This window comes from Pygocentrus nattereri, chromosome 25, assembly GCF_015220715.1.
Source record: "Pygocentrus nattereri isolate fPygNat1 chromosome 25, fPygNat1.pri, whole genome shotgun sequence".
Taxonomy (NCBI): domain Eukaryota; kingdom Metazoa; phylum Chordata; class Actinopteri; order Characiformes; family Serrasalmidae; genus Pygocentrus; species Pygocentrus nattereri.
In genome coordinates, this window is record NC_051235.1 from 20565289 (window position 1) to 20581332 (window position 16044).

Consider the following 16044-nt stretch of genomic DNA (forward strand, 5'->3'; position numbering starts at 1 on the left):
AAGTTTTAGAGATGCAAGAAGCTGGAAAAGGCTACAAAAGCAGTGCTAAAGACCTGGGTGTACATCAATCTGTAGTGAGACAAATAACCAGCCTGAATTTTCTCAGGTTGTTGACTGCTACTCTCCCTAGGAGTGGCATCCTGTTAAGAGCATTCTAAAAGCACCTGGAAATCCTTAAAGAGGTGAGAAAAACCCAAAAGTAACAGTAAAAAACCTATAGAAGACTCTACAAACAGCAAAACAATTAGCTCATATGTCTAATATTTGAAAAAAATTTAACAAGAATGGTGTGCATGAAATGACACCAGGAAAGAAGCCAAAAAAAGCACTTTGGACATCTGGTTTGTATCACCACTACTCTGAACAAGTCGGTACGTTTCTCTAGAACTATGAATTTCACATCAAAGCACTCTGAATGACTTTGTTTACACCTTAATGATTTATTTATATAGAAATGTTGAAATACTGCAAACAAAGGGCTGTGAGGAAAGCAGTTTTCAAGTGGAATGTTTGAGTAGCAGAGACTCTTGCAAGACCTGACAAAGTTTGAAAACACAGTCACAGACAACATAGAAGTTCAGGGAGGAAAGCGCAGCCCCTCAGTGGAAATCATACAGGATGTGCAAAGCTGGGCATGACTGACAGCTAACAGAACGCTCAAAGGCTCAGCTGTGCTCGAGCAGTCACATTTGATTAGACTCTGCAGCCTACAAGACCTGCCTGATGACCATCAACAGGCTGCTGCACTCTGGTCAGGCAAGTTAATCATGGAGGGAAGCTCAGTTCACTTCTGGAGGATTGTGAATTTGCACTTTATGATAGAAGTATCATTAAAAATATTCAAAAACCCACAGAGATGCCACTATATTTGACCTCTATTTAAAAGAAAAAAATTATATTTTACTTTTTCCAATGATGCACACTTATTCTTAAATCAATGCCTGCAACACACTCCAAAAATGTTGGGATATGGCAATTTAAGACTAGATGTTGTGAAATGTTCAAAAAACAGGCCAAGCAATAATGTTTGGGTCTATAAGGAGCATCCAGGAAAGGCCTAGTCCTTTATGAACAAGAACAGGTTGAGCTTCAGTACTTTTCAATACCAAACGTTCAAGAAAAAGATTCCATAATTTGGAATTGCAAGGATTTTAGATATTTAACCCTCGATGGCACACAAGTGTCAAAAGACTCAGGGAATCCAGTGATATCTCTGTAAAAGACACCGCAAACCCTGATATTGCATTGCATTAAAAACTGCCATGCTTCTGTGAAAGTCTTCTGTGGAAGTCTTATGTCAGCAATGTCTGGAAACGCCACCAACTTCTCTGAGCTCGTGTTCATCTGAAACGGACTGATGCAGTGTTAATGTGTATTGTGGTCTGATGAGGCAACATTTAAATAGTTCATGCAAATAATGGACATTGTGTTCTCTGAGTCAAAGACAAAAGCGACGATCTGGATTGTTACTAAGGTAAACTTAAAAAGCCAGGGTATGTTAGAGAATGGGTGATATTAGTGCGCATCTGAACATCAGTTAAGGCCATACTTATTTCAACATGATGACACCAAGCCACATTCTGCATGTTACAACAGCAAGACTGCATAATCAGAGAGCGCAGATGCTAGACTGAAATATCTGCAGTCAAGACCTGTTCCTGTTGAAAATGTGTGGCACATTATGAAACACACAATATGATAATGACTTACAGCTGCGCAGCTAAAGCATGAAAAAACTGAAAAAATAGCAAAATATTCTGCTTTCAAAATGGAATCAATTTGTCTTCAATGCCCAAACAATTATTAAGTGATGTTGAAAGGAAAGGTGTCACAGTGGTAAACATGTCTGTCCTAACTTTTTTGGAACATGTTTCAGCATCAAATTTGGAATGATACAGTACAAAAAAAATTTACTAATGCCTGCTTTCTGTTTTGATTAGCATTTCATATCTCAACTTTTTTGGGAACTGACATTTGTAACTAAACCTGCTGTACTACTGATCAATTATTTAAAGGTGATAAAAATATAATGGCACCAATTTGAGGTTGTATTGCATATGACTTTAAAATATTGCACAGCTTTATTTAAATATTGGCTCAAAATAATTATCAAAGAACTTCACATTGTCTCTCATCCAACCATGAATTACACCAGTAATATATATGTCCTTTTTCAATAGGTAAAATGAGGAGGGGGGGGGGGGGGGGGGGGGGGGGGGGATGTCTTGCATCTGCATGATATGCATGTTTAAATGTTTTTAAAATGCATTTAGCAAAATACATTTAAACTCATCGAATAACATGGAAAGCACTGAACCCCTTCTTCTTTTGATAATGTAATGCAAAGGACAGGAATAATAAAAAAACTTCACTGAAAAACTCTGCCATTTAGTGATCCTGAGTGGAAGTGTGTTATTGTTCCTCTCCCCAGCCCTCTTCTGAGAATATATCAGCTTGACGTTTCTTGAAATTACTTTTGAAATCTTCATCAAAGTGCTCCAAGTCATCCTCCCTGAAAATGCCCTAAATAAAAACATACCATTAAAATCATACAGTGCCTACTGAAAACTCATTGATAAACATAATGGTATCAAAACAAAAATCTCCTATTATGCTCAGAACTATACATGTAGTTACGTAGCATAGCAAAGTCTCTTTACCTTTGGTAGGTACCCCAGGAGTTTTGTAGCATGCTGTTTGAGAAGCTTCTGTCTTTCCTCTTCAATGATCTGTCGGCGCAGGGCTTCTCTTTCCTGCTCCATTGCTCTCTCTTCTGTCTCACGCTCCTATATAAAAAAAAAGGTTTGTCACAGTTATTAAAACCCAAAAATTGACAGATTTAGACCGTACGCAAGTATGTAAACAATGATAACAATCATTGTATAGTTACTGCATAAACTGTATGGCAATAGATTTCAGACTTGATATTCAAATTTGTAAGGCATGATTCCAAAATTTCTGAATATTCAAAAACAGCAAGTTTGTGAAGGCCAAGTTAGCTGATTCACTATTCTATTACAAAAATGCTTGAGATTGATGTTAATCTATGCTTTTCTGCATTGTTTATGTGGCACAGCTACGGTACCCTTTAGACTCTTTGCAATCAAAAATGCAGTTGGGGAGTACTACAGATATCCACAGTATACTAAGAAAAGCATATTGTGACATACTGTAATGTATTTTATCACAATAACTTGCAATATTTAATTTGGTCACATTGCCAAGCTCTAATTACAACTTCTGATCAAAACTGAGGTACACAGGCCCTCTAGTGGAGAACAGAGATGGTTATCAAATATGATCTCTTTATAGAAGTCTGGGGACAACTTGTTAAACTTTTGGTGCTGGATTACAGTGCAATCTGCTGCTAACAACAATTTTTAACATATCGCCGACCGTTAACATCAAACACTGCCTTTCAAAGCTTCTAACACAAGCATGTTTGTAATCATGTTAAACCTTACACAATCAGATATATTACAACACAGTAAGGCTAATGAAGCAGCCTAAATCTGGTTTAATTTGTGCCTCACCTTGTCAGCCAGGTACTGCTGCCTCCTCTCCTTGATAAGCCTTTCCACAGCATGCTTGTGCTCCTGCTGTTTCATTCGCTGTTTCTGCGCATTCATCTGCTCAATGCGGTCATCTTCTGCAAATTTGGCCAGCATCATCTGCCTGAATGCTTCTTCTTCCTCCTTCTCAGTCTGCTGCCGCAGCTGTTTGAAGGCCAGCTGCTCCTGAAACGCCTGCTGCAGTTCCAGCCTCTGCCTGATCCTCTGCTCCATTTCCTCCTGAGAAAGTTAAAGAAAAAGATGAGAAATTAGTGCATGCTATTTTTTTTATTAAAAAATATTTTATTAAAATCCACTGACTCGACCAGGTAAGTTTATAGCTTTTGATAAAATTGCTAAAAAATAAGTCTTTCCACAAGGTTTCTTTGACACTTATATAACGTGTTTGGATGGGATTGCCCCTCATGAAAGCAATTAGAAGGACAACATCTTACAATTTCTTTCTGTCTAACAGCCTCTGCCTGCTCCTCCAAGTACAGCTCCTCCCGGACACGTTCCATCTCCTTACGCTGCTGCCGTTCCATTTCAATCTTCTCAGTGAGCTAAACCAAAAAAGGGGAAACAAAGTAGTCATTCATAACCCAATCTATAGCAGATCTAGGTCTATAGTGGATTAGTTACAGGCCTAATTAAAAGTTTATTAACTTATTTAAAAAAAAAAACCTTCAAATCATGTCTGTAATTTTAAAGCTCTATAGATACAGCTCTAGATTATACATCACATAAAAATTTTAAGGCCACCTACCATCTTTTGGAGATTCTCTTTAGCCTTTTCTCTCCTCCTAGCACTTGCCATCCTGTCCTCTTCTTTCCTCTGCTGGTACTTAGCAAACTCCAGAATTCTTCTGTTCTCCTCCTCCATTTTCTCACGCTCCATGCGTCTCCATTCAGCTTGATGCTTCTTGAACTCCTCAATGTACCTCTGTGTGGCTGTTATCTTCTCAAACCGGAGCTGACGCTCCCTGAAAACAAAGCACATCTGTTTAAACCCACGCTAGACTCCAGAATAAATGTTTCTGATTTTATTAAACTGCTACACCAAATATCTCCTTGCATATGCATTTATGGGATATTCCCTCTCAATGTGCAAAATGCTGGGGGAAGATTATTATAAGCACAAACTCTGCCTTACCAAGGCTGAAAGTAAATACTGATTTGATTATGTGTTATTCAATACCTGTGAAAAGCTTCTTATTTTTGGTGCCTACATGGCTGACCCAGAAGACACCCATGAATGCCTGTTTCCACCAGGTGGAAAACAAGTCACTGTTGTCTTTTTTTCCCCCCATTTCTGTCATTAAGTCAAATATTGTCTTATGCTTGACCTCTCAAAATTATGAATTAATGGCACATAATAAGAATCGGTTTTCCTGATTATACAACTTAATGTGCAGAGATGAGTATACTTGCTCAAAGAGTAAAAACTCTCGGGGGAAAGAAAAAAAAAGTAATTATTTCAACATTACTTTTATTCCAGTGTTTCCAAAAGCTATTCCTGAAAATACACTGCACATTTCAGTGCTTTACCTGCTTCCAACATACTTGATCCAATTAGGCAGCTCATTAACAACCCTTAACTGAATTGAAGGGAAACCAAGAAAAGCTCTAAAATGTGCAAAACAGTGTGCCTTCAGGACCAGGCATGGGAAACAATATGGCATTCTTCTGATGATTTATCGTCTTATGGGAACAGGCCTCTATAAAAAAAAAAGAAAGTGAGCAAAATGGGTTTAACAAACCCAGCATAATTACAAAAATGTGTATTAAAGGACAATTTCTCAGATTTTTCAAAATCTTCATAATTCAATCGTTAAAATATTGAAAAAGTTATTCCGATCAGTTTGATCCCAGAGAAACTTATGGTGTCAAGTTTTTCACAGGAACCAGACATCCATAGCATTCTCTAAAGGCTACATCATAGAAAGCTTATACATGAAATGGTTACAAATGTGCTGTCTGATGCCTGAGAAAATAGTTTTGAGATATACTTTTAAATGCATTAATGGCCGAGAGGTACACACAGCGAGTAGTAAGGTAAAAATTCTGCAGACTGTCAGTAATTAGCATCTCTTTTAGTAAATCTGTTTGATAAAGTCCCTTATATTTCTGTAGGAAAAGATCTGATTTGTCAGTGTAAAATTATTATTGTAATTGCAAGAAAAAACAAATTAAGATTAACATTATGTCTCACATTTGATCCTCTTCATAGATCTTCCGTACGATTTCATCCACCATGAGTTTTTCCTTAAGGAACTCCTCATAGGCCTCCTGCCTCTTCCGTTCCTTCTCTTCCAGCTGCTGCTCCAACTCCTGCTGATAGCGCACCAGCTCCTCATAGCGCCTCTGCTCCTGTTTCTCCTTCTCTATAGCTGCCTGTTCCTGCTCACTCTTCAGTTTACGGGCAGTATCAGCTTCCTCCTTCTGAAATTTATTCATAATCAAATTTCTCAATACGAAAGGCATAAATGCTTTTTCAACTTCTTTCCCGCTGTAGAGCAGGTTTGAATTTGTTCAAAAGTTCAAACTCACCATGGCCTTGTACCTCATGGCCTCTTTCTCGGCTATCTGTGCAGCCCTTTCTCTGTTTAAGTAAGCTGACTTCAGCTTTGCCTCCAGCTCACGAAGTTCCACACTACAAATTTGTTAGACATTGTTAATACGTTAAAAACTGACAGACAATTTATGGGCATGACTGTGTGCTCTCAAATGACCAGACACCTGTTTTCTTTGATGTACTGTCTCATTTTTTCATCTCGCATTTTCTCATAAGTAATGCGGGCCAGTTCCTTAGCCATCCTCTCCTCCTGCTCCAGCTGCTTCTCCTTCAATATTCTGTCTTGCTCTGCCTGTAGAAATAAAGAATCAAGCTTCTTATGCAAAAAAAGCATCTCATGGTTGTAATATGTGGTTATTAGGGGGGGAAGAGAAAAATCATAACCAACCTTCATGTAAGCTTCTTCTATTTGTCTCTCATACTCTTCATCCTGCATCTTGCGCATATATATTTTCCTCTCAAACCTCTCCTCGCTCTTCAGATTGGCTAGCATCTCCTTGTCTCTAGTGACCTGTCTGGCCTGATCCTCACGCTGCTGCTCCAGCCTCTGGCCTTCCACGACCATCCTCTGGTGACGGCTGAGCGACATGTTGCGTCTCTGGCTCATTGAAGCCTGAATATCAGAATCCAAGTGAACAAGCTAAACCAAATCTGCCAACAGCGTTGCTTACTTCCAAAAACACTGTAACCACTGGCTTGAATGAAAAAACATTCCACTTGTTATGCTCTAGCCTGGTAGCTATGTATCGTTTAATTAGGTACTTACAGTATTGCACTGCACCTTACTGTTCACACTTCTTCCCTAAGGAATATTTAGCTTTATGCTGTAAACAGTGTGAGATTTAGGACCTGTGAACCTAAATATGTGGTATGTGTTGCTACTACCACTGCTGAATAACACAGACGATATTATGTTTCAGAAAAATTCCCTAATCACAATCTCACCACAAAAATGGAAACCCTATAGTGGACACCCTGTCCTCAACAGGAGGAGATGCTTGGGTTTCTTTAATTAGAGGAGATATGTATGATTGTTATTGGTAGTGATGGACTTTTTAACATTTCATGTGTTAACACATCTTTATTCTTGTAAATGCTTTTATTCTTGAGTTGTATTTATATTATATATAGTTGGGTTTGGCACAGAAAACTACAGATTTTATTTATGAACGTAATATTTTGAATTAGCTTCTGTTTATACTAAGTAGTGATCTAATGAAACAGTGAGACTGAGCAATAAACAATTCAAATACGACTAGGATGCACCCAGTCTTTGGTTTCCTGGCAAATTAAAGACTCTGGGAAGAGATCGATGGACGTAGGAACTATGCTGTCGATCTAGTTTTCATTTCATTTCAATACCTTGTTTTAAATATAGCTAGCTGGGCAATATGATAATATTTATCGTTATCGTGGCAAATTACCTTACAATATGTCACAATAAGCTTTTCTAAGCATACTGTGGATATCGCCAGTACTTGAAAATCACTTTCCAACTGACGAAGCTGGAGTCAGCTTCTTATTCGCCAGCTCATTGTTTGACTTTTTCCGTTCCACCTTAAATTGTGCAGCAGATACATACTGGCGCCTGAGGACATTCTGAGGCGCTAGAACGCAACTACAGCACCATTTAAGGTGGAACGGACATATTCGAACAAGAAGCTGGCGAATGAGAAGCTGACTTCAGCCACGTTTCCAACTGCATGTTTGACTAAAAATATAATTTGTCCTATTAGACTGGATTTAGTGCAGTAGAGTGAAATATCAATATTTTAGCATTCCCGAAAAATTAAGATACAGAAGCCAAGTTGCATAACACAAACATAAATATGACAGAAACAGAACGGAAACCAAAAAAATAATAAAAGCTTTGTTAGAAATGTTAGCAGCGCCAGTCTGTCATTGGCACCCCTGCGCTAGCAGTCATGCTAACTAACTGCCTCACCGCGTTTGATGTAAAAGCTCGCCTGTTATAAGAAAACACTGTCAGACGGAAAGGGAATCATTAAACCAACATCACTGCTCAAACATTATTTACCATCCTCGCCGAACTGCTGGTAACGTTAAATCCCTCGGCAGGTCAGTGCAGTCAGGAATAAGAACAGAGCAACAAATAACCGCCACCGTTTCATTTGTTTGTAACTCGTCGTTGTGGAAACGAAGCCCTGCCTTACTTGGCAATAAAGTCGACTGCAATTGGTCAAGCTAAACATCTCCCCGCGATGCTGATTGGTCTGCTGAAAGGGCGCCAATGGCTTTTCGAAAATTTGCTTACAGCTGGAGTTTGTATTAAAATCTAATCTTGATTGTAATTTTATTGGGGCATAATTGGAAATGAGGGAGCGGTACTACCAGGAATGGGCAATTCGCTAATTGCCAAAGCATTGTAAGCCTATTTTTTTTAGGTGAACTCAATGTGTAGGATGCACTCTTTTTGTCAAATAAATAAAACAATATTTCAATGCCAGTCGGCTGCCATCTATCTATCTATCTATCTATCTATCTATCTATCTATCTATCTATCTATCTATCTATCTATCTATCTATCTATCTATCTATCTATTTGACAAAAAGGAGTGTATCCTATGATGCTGTAGATGAAAATGAGAAGATTCTCCTGGATCTCTGGAATATTCCAGCTTGTTTGCCGATCCCAGCTACCCTCTGTTTACTGCAGGCTGTTCTTCATCAGTAGTACAGTGTACAGCATCCAGTATACCACAATATCTGTGCGCCGTGCTGCAGGACAGGAATAAGATTAAACCGCTAACATCACGAACTGAGTCAATCAGACCATCTCAAGATCATCCTAATTTTCCTTAGTCCTCAAATCAATGCTTAGCAACCGCTTTTAGTTGCTTTTCAGTACGAACGTTTATATTTTGGCCAAGAGATGAGCCTGTATGATTTTTTTAAAAACACCATAACAAGAACGAGGGTGTTATTTTATGTTGATGACTGATTCTTAAAAAGAAATATCTGGATGAGAAGCATGAATCCACCCATCCATTGGGAACCAGTACAACTAGTGTTTGTTCGGCATAATTATTTTTAAGAAATGTTCGAGTTCAATAGAATATAGGACACTGAAATGTGTATAAAGGTAAGATCTTGTTAATATATTGGCACTCTTTCAGTTACAAATACAGTCATGTGAAGATGCACCCTTTATTTTGCTTCCATTTTTGTTTATGTGGATATATCAGTATTTGAGCTTCAGTCAAACAGTATGTATAGATAAATGGTTTATAATAGAACAAAAAGCCAAAAAAGAGCTCTTCCTTGGTCCATTTACTTGAATGTTTGGGATCCTGTTGGAATGTTCACTTTTCTTCCTTTTGAGCTTTTACCTGTTGGAAGGTCCACTTCTTCAGCTTCAACTTTTTTGACAGATGGCCTCATACTCTCTTCAAGCACTGTGTGAAAGAGACTTCATAGTTGTTTCTATGATTGCAAGTAGGTCATGCCCTGAGGCAGCAAAGCAGACTCAAACTATAACACCATGCTTTACAGTAGATATGAAGTTCCTCTGATCAAACGCTGTCTTGGTTTTCACCAAACAAAGCTTCTGATAATGTGACCAATCAACTCTACATTTGACTTGTCTGTCCATAGTACATTGTTCCAGAAGTCCAAGACCTTGCCTAGATATTCATTAGCAAACTTTAGTCTTGCCCTGATGTTCTCTTTATACAGCAAAAGCTTACTCATGGTTCACCTCATATGTAGCTCAAATTTGTGCACTCTCTTTCTAATGGTAGATGGATGCCCTTTGACATCAACTGTGGCAAGAGTTACCTGTGATAAAATTTTGGGGTTCATAGAGACCTCTTTTAGCTCGAATGGTCTGCTCTTGGCTTAATTTACTGGGCCAGCCTGGCATGGCTTGGACAAGTTGGTAATGTTTTTAAATGTTCTCCAGGTGATCATTTCAGGCAGTTTCAGCAATACATTCTATTAGCATTATTTTCTCAGGATTTCACATGATAATACTGTAAGATATGGTGCTTCAGCAAATAAAGGACAATCAGAAACAATACAGGGGTTTTAGCTCACTTATAAAATGGGCATTTATTTTATTCAGTTTTATACAAATACTCATCCTAATTTTTTGACATACACCATAATAGATTAAAAAAGCATAATACATTCAAATTCCACTGCCTTTATTACATACTACAGTTTCGACACTAAAAACAATGACCATCTTAAGTTGAGTTCTCAACAGTCGACACTGTTCTTGATGAACAGTCTCAAATGTTTGACATTGTTCTTGATGTTTTAATCTAAAGTGCCATCCACAGCACAGATGGAGAAGCTGAGCCTGGTTGAAACTGTACAATAAGCATACCCTTTCTCAAAGGCTATTTGTTGAGGTGCTGAGCATATGTGAAGATGAACACCATGGTTTGTCCTAAAAGCAAAACTAGGGTCACTAGAGCTACAAGGTAATGCCACAGGCCTTGTGGAAGCAATATTACACCTTTTTCAACTTGGGTTATAAAAAAAGCTAGTTGCATATTTACAAAATTCAAGTTTGTATTTCTACAATATCAAAAAAGTGCATCAAAAATAATTAGACAAAAAAAAAACGTAATCTGGAAATCGATCATTCTCTCAAAGCGAAGAGAATAATTCTTATGAATGATCAAAATACCCTGCTAGGGCAATGTGGACGTGTTATCAATTATGAATACCACAGGAGGACATTCTGCTGAAACACTGTGGAAAAACATCCAAAACACTATACATTTTCATAACAATAAATTATAAACACTGCAAATAAACGAGCTAGTTACACCAGTGCCTAATGATACTTCTTACAGTACTGTGCAAAAGTCGGGGACCACCCTTTATTTATTTATTTCACTTCCAGCCATAATGGACATTAAGAACAAGTTATTAATTTCTCAGGAGATATTTAGACAATAGACAAAAAAAATCCACTTTAAAAATGCACAAAAAATATAAGTGAAAATGGGACTCCTAAGAACCCTGCAACATCAGATAGACCATCAAAACTGTCATCATGTCACACTTGCTTCAGATCTGAAAAAGCTACACATTCCAATCTTACGCTTTAAGAAGAAAACTCAATGATAGAGGTCTGAGAGGATGTGTAGTTGTCACAAAGCCCTTAAAAAGGAAGCAGACAAAAAGAAGAAAAACGTCTAGAACAGCAAAACTACACATCTGAGCTGTTGAGTAAGATAGACCAGTGAGTCCCAATCTGTAATTGGGATTACCTGGATCATGAAAAATAGAAAATGCAACCAACTTCTAGGACTGAACTTTGGAGGGCTAATAAAAATATGAAAAGAACAGACACTGTAATAATGGTAAAGGGTGGACTTCACAGGTGAATAAGAGAAGATCAAGCCCCACACTTGCTTCAAATCTGGTGTGTCTGTCCATCTCTCCATTGTAAGAAGACAACTCCACGCTATGGGTGGAGCTGTCAAGAAGCCCTTACTGAGAAAAAGAAATTTAAAAATCTAAAAATCTGTTGGTGTTCAGACCAATGGACAGAGTCCCAGACCTCAACATCACTGAATGCGCTGGTTACTACCTGGATAATGAGAAGCAGAAAATACAACCAACTTCTAAAACTGAACTTTGGAGGTGTGAAAAAATATTCTTGTGTATTTTTTTGAAAACCTGAGAACAGCCCACTCAAAAAAATATGCTGTAATAAAGGCAAAGGGAGGACATTTTCAGCTTTGTCATTTTCTGTTAAATGCATGTTTTCTAAATCCTTTTTTCCCTGATAAATAACTTGTACTTAAAGGCTGTTTTGATGAGAAATTTTATATATAAAAGGTGGTCTCTGACTTTTGTGCAGTGCTGTATATCTGTCGATGTTATTACAAAAAGCAAGCCAGCTCTTGTGCGAACTCTTTTTCTCTCGTTCCTCACTCTGTCTTTTTCCAAGATGTCCTACTTTCGGAGAAAAAGCACCAGGAAACATGGCTGTTGTGGACAGTCACAGCCCTTTGAGGTTTCTCTTGTATATTTGCAGAACGTGACATTTAATTTGGCAGAAGATCAGATGCGATGAGTCAGATACCATGTGAAAACTCATATTCCCAGAAGTCTTTCCTAAATGGATTTCCCAAAAATCTTTGTTTTGTACGATGTCCCATTGGTATATTTCATTTTTCCTTTCTTAGTGTGAAGCACTAGGGCCACTATAGGGTGTGATCGAGGATGAGATGTGGGGACTTGTCCTTGATCCATGGGTTCGGCTCAGTAAGCAGTGCAGGCCAGGTGAAGGGCGATGCAGTGTTATTCTTAAGATTGAGCAACAGATCATCCAGTGCACAGAGCAAATCCTCCATTTTCTTTCTCACTGTGTCCGTCTCATGATTCTTTCTATATATCTCTCTTCTCTTCTCTTTTTCACTTTTCATTCAATCTTATTACATTTCTCTCTCCTATTCCCAATCTGTCTCTCTCTCTCTCTCTCTCTCCCTCTCTCTCTCTCCTGTTTTTCTCTGCCACTCACTCACTCCCCCCATCTCTCTCTGTTTCTGAGACATGTAGTGTTACTGTGGGATGCTCCCTGAGAGTTGGGCTTGGTTTAACCCCATGGGCAGCCTGCGTTATCGCTCCTCTGCCACCTTCCCATTGGCCTCGTTTTCTGCCTCCTCCCTGTGCTTCTGCCTTTGAAAAAAACCCAGCTGGGGAAAATGCAGAAATAGCCAGGAGTCATGATTCAATCCATTGCACAAGCTAAACTCCCATTAAACAACTTTTGCAAAACACTTTTTTAAAATAAAAGAGCATTAGGCTACGTTTACACAGCAGGTAAAACTGGTCCAAATCCGATTCTCTCCCCAAATCCATTTTTTTTGTTTGGCTGTTCACACTATATTTTAAATGTGATCTGTAGGTGACATCAGCCAGACCAGATCAGCTCCTAAACCGACCCGCATGTGTAAAGGAACAGAGCTTCACGTGTCATGCTTGTCCAGAAGTAAACATGAATTCCGATCTGGCTGTTCAGACTGAATCGCATTGCCACAGATCAGATACAGATCAGATTTCAGTACCACATATGGAAGTGTCTCAAATCAGAATCGAAAATGTCAGATTCAATGCATTTTTTGCTGTTCACACAGCCACGCAAATGACAAATCTGTGTCACATATGAGGAAAAAGATCAGATTTGGGCCACTTTTACCTGCTGTGTAAACGTAGCCTTATAGAATATACACTGGGGCAAAAAAGTATTTAGTCAGCCACTGATTGTGCAAGTTCTACTCAGAAAGATGAGAGAGGTCTGTAATTTTCATCATAGGTACATTTCAACTATGAGAGACAAAATGAGAAAAAAAAAATCCAGGAAATCACATTGTCTGATTTTTAAAGAATTTATTTGCAAATTATGGTGGAAAATAAATATTTGGTCACCCATAAACAAGCAAGATCTCTGGCTCTCACAGACCTGTAACTTCTTCTTTAAGAAGCTCTTCTGTCCTCCACTCATTACCTGTATCAATGGCACCTGTTTGACCTCGTTGTCTGTATAAAAGACACCTGTCCACAGCCTCAAACAGTCAGACCCAAAACTCAACCATGGCCAAGACCAAAGAGCCGTCGTAGGACACCAGGAAGAAAATTGTAGACCTGCACCAGGCTGGGAAGAGTGAATCTACAATAGGCAAGCAGGTTGGTGTGAATAAATCAGCTGTGGGAGCAATTGTAAGAAAACGGAAGACATACAAAACAATTGATAATCTCCCTCGATCTGGGGCCCCACGCAAGATCTCATCCCATGGGGTCAAAATGATCATGAGAAAGGTGAGCAAAAATCCCAGAACTACACAGAGAGACCTGATGAATGACCTGCAGAGAGCTGGGACCAAAGTAACAAAGGCTACCATCAGTAACATACTACGCCGAGAGGGACTCCAATCCTGCAGTGCTAGGCGTGTCCCCCTGCTTAAGCCAGTACATGTCCAGGCCCGTCTGAAGTTTGCCAGAGAGCATATGAATGATCCAGAAGAGGACTGAGAGAATATCATGTGGTCAGATGAAACCAAAATAGAACTTTTTGGTAAAAACTCAACTCGTCGTGTTTGGAAGAAGAAGAATGCCGAGTTGCATCCCAAGAACACCATACCTACTGTGAAGCATGGGGGGGGAAACATCAGGCTTTGGGGCTGTTTTTCTGCAAAGGGGACAGGACGACTGATCCGTGTTGAGGGAAGAATGAACGGGGCCCTGTATCGTGAGATTTTAAGCCAAAACCTCCTTCCATCAGTGAGAGCATTAAAGATGGAACGTGGCTGGGTCTTCCAGCATGACAATGATCCCAAACACACCGCTCGGGCAACAAAGGAGTGGCCGTAAAAGGCATTTCAAGGTCCTGGAGTGGCCTAGCCAGTCTCCAGACCTCAACCCCATAGAAAATTTGTGGATGGAGTTGAAAGTTGTGTTGCCCAGCGGCAGCCCCAAAACATCACTGCTCTAGAGGAGATCTGCAGGAGGAATGGGCCAAAATACCAGCTACATTGTGTGCAAACCTGGTGAAGACTTACAGGAAATGTTTGACCTCTGTCGTTGCCAACAAATGTTGTGTTACCAAGTATTGAGTTGAACTTTTGTTATTGACCAAATACTTATTTTCCACCATAATTTACAAATAAATTATTTAAAAATCCTACAATGTGATTTCCTGGATTTTTTTTTTCTCATTTTGTCACTCATAATTGAAGTGTATCTATGATGAAAATTACAGACCTCTCTCATCTTTCTAAGTAGGAGAACTTGCACAATCAGTGGCTGACTAAATACTTTTTTGCCCCACTGTATGAACAACATAAAAGCTTCCAAACTTATGGCTCAAAAAAATAAAACACAAGATGGATATAGGAAAAGGGGCCCTTTAATACTGAACTTCAATATCATCATACTGTCTGTCATACCAATGTAAAGCAAAACACTTTAGCTCCTTAAACCCTGCTCATAACTACATAGCTTACATGTTATGTTCATAGTTACTGAAAGGGGAATTTTTCATAATTTCAAGATGCAAAAATGTCATTCAAAGTGGTATGATTTTTAAGACAAATGTAGCAAGTCAGAATTGCTCACAGTGGTGGTGATAGGAACCAGACGTCTGAATGTTTAATGACTAAAAGCTTCCTCACAAAAAGGTATGGCATGAAATGATTACGAATATGCTTCATGATGCCTTGTTCTATTTGTTGTACAATAGTTTTGACACATGGTTTTAAATTTTTTTTTAAAATGCATCAATGGTGGTAATGCCAATTTTTCACTATTTTAGCATTACATACAAAGACACATATGTTCACTGGTCATTGTGGATAGTAAAATGGCTATATTTGTGTTCTAGACATGTGGTTTCTACCACCACCACTGTAAAGAAGTTTCATGTGAAACTACTCTGAATGACTGTTAACAGTTACATAACACAGAAATTTTGAAACATGGAATTCCACTTGAAAAATTCAGAAATAATTCAATTATTAAATAATAAATCACATGTATGATGAATATGTACAAAATATTTTTCATAAATGCAGCATCCATAGTGACAATCATACAGTAAGTGCTTCTGTAAAGCACAAGAATCAGATGCAGGTTATTACCTTCCACAGAGCTAAAATGAGGAGAGAGAGTAGCAACAGCCCCCCAAGTGTACTCCCAATAATAATCCAGATGGAAATACGGTAATCTTCTTCCTTCCTAATTTCTAGAATTATCTGAAAAACACACAAAAAGAACAGATAAATGTTAATGAAGCTAAACATAACTTTAACTAAATAAAACAACATATTTGGATCAAGATCATTGTCTTGGTATAGGTTTACTGATGACCATGTGGCAAAAAATAAAGAAAAATATATGTAAATTAGGTATTTTTATAAGCTTCAATAAGGCTACTTT

At 38.5% G+C, this 16044-nt stretch overlaps 2 protein-coding genes across 2 annotated transcripts in view; both read right to left on the reverse strand.

The window, feature by feature from the left end:
• Positions 1-2219: 2219 nt before the first annotated feature.
• On the reverse strand, positions 2220-8278 carry mns1 (meiosis-specific nuclear structural 1). The gene is made up of 10 exons (XM_017703502.2): positions 8165-8278; positions 6515-6739; positions 6291-6418; positions 6102-6204; positions 5764-5993; positions 4318-4534; positions 4007-4114; positions 3534-3791; positions 2661-2786; positions 2220-2523 (listed from the first exon to the last, which is right to left on the reverse strand). Exons 1-10 carry the CDS (start codon positions 8165-8167, stop codon positions 2413-2415), a joined length of 1509 nt encoding a protein of 502 aa, XP_017558991.1. The 5' UTR covers positions 8168-8278; the 3' UTR covers positions 2220-2412.
• A 1888-nt stretch (positions 8279-10166) lies between these two features.
• itga11a (integrin, alpha 11a) overlaps positions 10167-16044 on the reverse strand; it is an 82176-nt gene continuing 76298 nt past the window's right edge. Inside the window, exons 29-30 of the mRNA XM_037534315.1 lie at positions 15747-15860; positions 10167-12806 (exon numbers count right to left, since the gene is read on the reverse strand). Of these exons, the coding sequence (XP_037390212.1) occupies positions 12729-12806; positions 15747-15860 (192 nt within the window). The 3' untranslated portion in view covers positions 10167-12728. The remainder of the gene's footprint in view (positions 12807-15746; positions 15861-16044) is intronic.